Source organism: Nanorana parkeri, unplaced genomic scaffold (assembly GCF_000935625.1).
Source record: "Nanorana parkeri isolate BGI_ZX_2015 unplaced genomic scaffold, ASM93562v1 scaffold1883, whole genome shotgun sequence".
Classification (NCBI taxonomy): Eukaryota; Metazoa; Chordata; class Amphibia; order Anura; family Dicroglossidae; genus Nanorana; species Nanorana parkeri.
This window is the reverse complement of record NW_017308151.1, coordinates 92,528-97,032: the sequence shown is the minus strand read 5'-3', so window position 1 is coordinate 97,032 and position 4,505 is coordinate 92,528. Positions and strand designations below refer to the sequence as shown.

Sequence of the window (4,505 nt, the reverse complement as noted above, 5' to 3'; positions counted from 1 at the left end):
TCCTTGTGACGCCACTGCTTAGAGTTGGTCTGAATTACCTGAATTTGTTGCAGCCATAGTGATATATTGTGAATGTGGTGCAAACTGGTAACAAAACTGTTGGAAGGCTTTTGTGAATTAGGCGCAAGACTTTTCATGATACAGCAGAAAAGCTTTGAAAATACTTTATTGAATAACCTCCATTGTCCTGTATTTGAAGAAAATGTTTTTGGCCTGAAAAAAAGAAAACTAATTCAACTATCACATTCTGAGGACCTGTAAACTGCAATATACTAAATTTTTTAAAATTGGATTTAGATACCCTTAAGGACTCGCCACACCAACCAGCCGCACTGAACCCATGACCACTGGTGTGCACTGGGAGGAACAGTGCTGATGGGCTGATTTCTGCGTATCACACCATTTACTGTGTTTTTATTTTGTTAAAATATTATTAAAATGTCACAACTGACATTTCGTTCAGCTCTATTCACTACAGCTGTGTTGCGAAGCAGTAGTTTGTATTGTGCTAAAAAAAGCGGCGCACGCTATACTATATTTCAGCGTGCACTATCACAATGCACCCTCATCAAAAGCAAGGCAATTTGCCTTGCCTATGTGTTGGGTCTGCACTGGGCGCCACACCCAATGCTGCTGTAAGGACTTCGGATCCCTCTTGATCCGAACAGCTTCTTCCTTCCACTCATTTTCTAAAGTCCTTACAGCACTAGTGCTGGTCTATGATCCAGCGCAGATGCCTCAGTGACCACGGTGTCTGTCCAGTGTGTGCTTTCCCGACTGCGTCTATTCAGCTTCTGTGCTGCTCTCCTCCTCTCCCCTCCGATGCTCTGGACTGTGCCCGCACTTCCTCCTTCACAGCGCTTGGGAGTGCCCATAGGTCCTCCTTCACAGCGTTTGGAAGCGCCCACACTTCCTCCTTCACAGCGTTTGGGAGCGCCCACACTTCCTCCTTCACAGCGTTTGGGAGCCGGGATTTCTGCAGCGGGAGCGAGCAGCACTGACACAGGTAACTTATTTTAATTCTTAATGTTCGGCATCTACTGCTTACCAAAAATACTTTAATTCTACTTTAGCCATGCTCTTTCAGGTGTGTGCACCAAAACACATTGTAACAAATACCATGAAGGGGATTTATCAAAACAGGAGCAAAAAAACCCTGAAACAACAGTGTATAGCAGGGGTGGGCAACTCTGTGCTTTAACCCCTTCATGACTGAGGCCTTTTTTTCATTTTTTGTACCCATGTTATATTCCAAATTTTAGGCCTGAAAATTACTTAAAACCCCCCAACATTATATATTTTCTGAATGCCAAGACCCTATAGAATAAAATGGTGGTAGTTGCAAATGTTTATGTTGCGCAATATTAGCGCAACTCCTTTTTAAACCCCAATATTTCGTGAAAAATTTAATTAAATGCCCCAAAACACAACAAAATACCCATTTTTTTAATGAAATATAAAAGATGAGGTTACAACGAGTAAAACGATACCCAACATGCCCAGGTTACAAATTGCGTGCATCCGTAAAACGGCGAAAAACCCCAGTACCCCAAAAAGTCCATAGAAGACGCTTTAAAAGCCCCCACAGGTCATCAATTTAGAGATACCTCAAAATACTGGCCCTAGAATTATTGCTCTCACTCCGGCGTGCGCGGCGATACCCAACATGTGTAGCGCGTTCGTCGTTTTCATACGTAGGCGCACCCGAAGCGTGTTTACGTGGCGACGCGCGTGCTCGCGGGGGACTTTTAAATTTTTTTTTATTATTATTAGATTTATTTTATTTCATTTTAATTTTAAAAACTGTTTTTTTTTTTTTTTTACTTTACTTTGACTGCTATCACATGGGGGGGCTTGCAAGCCCCCCCTTGTAATAGCAGATGGTGGTGACAGGTCCTCTTTAAGGTGATGCTGGGGGTCCAAAAGACCCTCAGTGTCACCTTTACACTGGAAATAAGCTATTGAAGTGCAGATCGCACTTCAATAGCTTATAGCTGGGCTGCAGGAGCCCAGAACTGACAGCCCAGGGACCGGAAGTGATGCAATCTGCATCGCTCCCGGTCCCATAGAACGGGGAGGGGATCGATGAACGGAAGTTCGTCGACCTCCTCCCCAGCTCCCCGCGGACACAAAGATCGCCGGTCCCGGGCCCGTAGGAGGGGCAACGGAGCCCGGGAAGCACGGCGGGGGTGTCCCAACATGTCTCTGCCAGTCATGTCTGTAACTATCAGTCTTGCAATGCCTCATGGGACTTGTAGTTCCACAACAGCTGGAGGGCCGGAGCTGCCCACCCTCGTGAATAGAAACTAATCAGCAGCTGTCTTTCATTTGTAAAGCTTAAACCCAGATAGCACGTAATTGAGCTGCAAGTTTGAAAATGACTTGCTAAACTATTGCAGACTTGCCAAGCTTCACAATTTTGTTGCACAATTACAGCAAGTCTGCATTGCAAGTCTCCAGACCAGCGAGCTTGCAGAGCTCTTGCTAAGACCTGTCGGACTCTTGCTGTAGACTTGCCAAGCAAATTTGCTACAAATTCAAAAAGTGTCAACTAGAACTTGTGCTGCGAGTGTTTTGCAAGTCTACAACTTGCCAGGAATATGTGCAGCAAGTTAACAAGAATTACAATTTAACCCTGACACAAGTTTGTGGCAAGTTATCCTTGCTATCTGGGAAGTGACATTAAGGGCGAAAGTCCCCCCCCACTTACCTTAAATGATGTCTCTTAATCCAATCTTCTTCTTTCCTGTAGTTTTCAGATGTCCCTCCAGCGCTGGTACGGATCTCTGATTCCAGCGCTGACTCCTCTTCTCTCATGTCCCACGGAGTCTGTGCGGGTGCACGCTGCTCCATATACTTACCTTGTCTCTCTCCTCGTCCCCCAGCCGAACATCAGAACTGCACATGCGCCCACCCCAAGATCCTTTGCAGCCACCGAAAATGTTCAGATGTTCGGACGGGAGCGTGCGGCGGAGACACAGGTAAGTGTTAACCCTTTGAAAAAGGTTTTTTGTTATCGTTTTGCATATATCTACTGCTTGATATATGCAAAAACATGCAAGGGTTTAATAACAGAACAGACTGAAGAGAGAGGCTGATTGGTTACTACAGGCAACTGCCCCAGTTTTGATAAATTCTCCCCATGCATTTCGAAGAGAAGGTGCAGGGTCTCCCTTGCCATGCGGAATGAAGCTTGTTGAAATGAATGGGCTGCACTATGTGCAATGTACAAAACGTGTGAGCTTTGGTAATGAAGCGGACAGGGAGCATCACAGACAAGGGGGCCGAAGTCACGTGGTACGCCTCATTATTCTTCCCCTCCTCCCAGTCATCTTCCTCCCTCCTCCTCATCTACTCGCTCCCTTTGTTGTTGCCAGAAGCCACACGTATTGCACCCATCTCGTGGCTGGTGACAGGCTCTGTGCTACTCGGAACAATAACCCGAGCAGGCAGTAAAAGGGGCAATCAGAGCAGAGCAGGAGGAAGGGAGGAGCCGGCACACACAAGGCTGGGTGGGGGGGGGTGGTGATATACTCCAATCTCCAGTCCCTTTATTTCTGGCATGGCATTGAGGATGGATGACATCCCCTTGTTCATCTCAGGCAGCGAGTGATCTTCTGGGGGAGGTGTATGCAGCTGCCATAGATGAAGGCTTGATGCTGGACGTCCCTGGTCCCCCTTCTCTGGAGTGACACCTCATCCACACACGGCATCCAGGAAGGCAGGGAATGAATAGGAACTGCTGGGTGCTGGAGAATCCACACAGGAGCCTGGCTTCTGATCTGTACTGCTATTGATGCTCCTGGCCTGCTGGAGCAAGCTCTCACCCCCCTGCCTCTTGTATCACCAGCATCCCCCTTCACATCATGGAAGGATTGCATCCTGCTCCCAGGCTGCTGGGACCCCTGGCTTTCTGGTCTACGTCTTCAGCGCTCGTCGTCTTCTTAGCCTTCGCCGGCGTGCAAGCGTCCAACCAGCTGCCCAGTGAGTGCCACAATGGCAAAGGCAAGGGGATCAACTGCTCAGGTAACACATGCACAAATAACAAATAGATTCAATTATTACAGGTATTTATAGAGCGCCGTCAATTTCCATACTATTCATTCACATCAGCCCCTGCCCTCAGGAGCTTACAATCTAAGGTCCCGAATCTCACATGCATGCTAGGGACAATTTATATGAGCTGCCAACTGTGTGTCCGCTGTGCATGGAGAATGTTTGTATAGGTTTCTGGGAGACATAATGGAAACACACACGCCTACCAATAATATATTACAATGGCAAGTTCCTCTTTTATAGAGCGATTTAGATTGTAAGCTCTCACGAACAAGGCCCTCCTTACCTTCCTCTATTGAATTGTATTGGAACTGTACTGTATCCCTTAATTTTGTAAACCGTTGGCACTATGTAAATCCATATATATAGACATATATCTATAGATATATATCTATAGAGATATATATATATATATATATATATATATATATATATAGATATATCTATAT

General features: G+C 46.1%; 1 protein-coding gene across 1 annotated transcript in view; it reads left to right on the top strand.

Moving 5' to 3' along the window:
• Positions 1-3,339: 3,339 nt before the first annotated feature.
• Positions 3,340-4,505, top strand: part of LOC108800027 (tomoregulin-1-like) — a gene marked incomplete at its 3' end in the record, with an annotated part of 90,408 nt that continues 89,242 nt past the window's right edge. The window contains exon 1 of the mRNA XM_018571970.1: positions 3,340-4,026. Coding sequence (XP_018427472.1) covers positions 3,867-4,026 — 160 coding nt within the window. The remainder of the gene's footprint in view (positions 4,027-4,505) is intronic.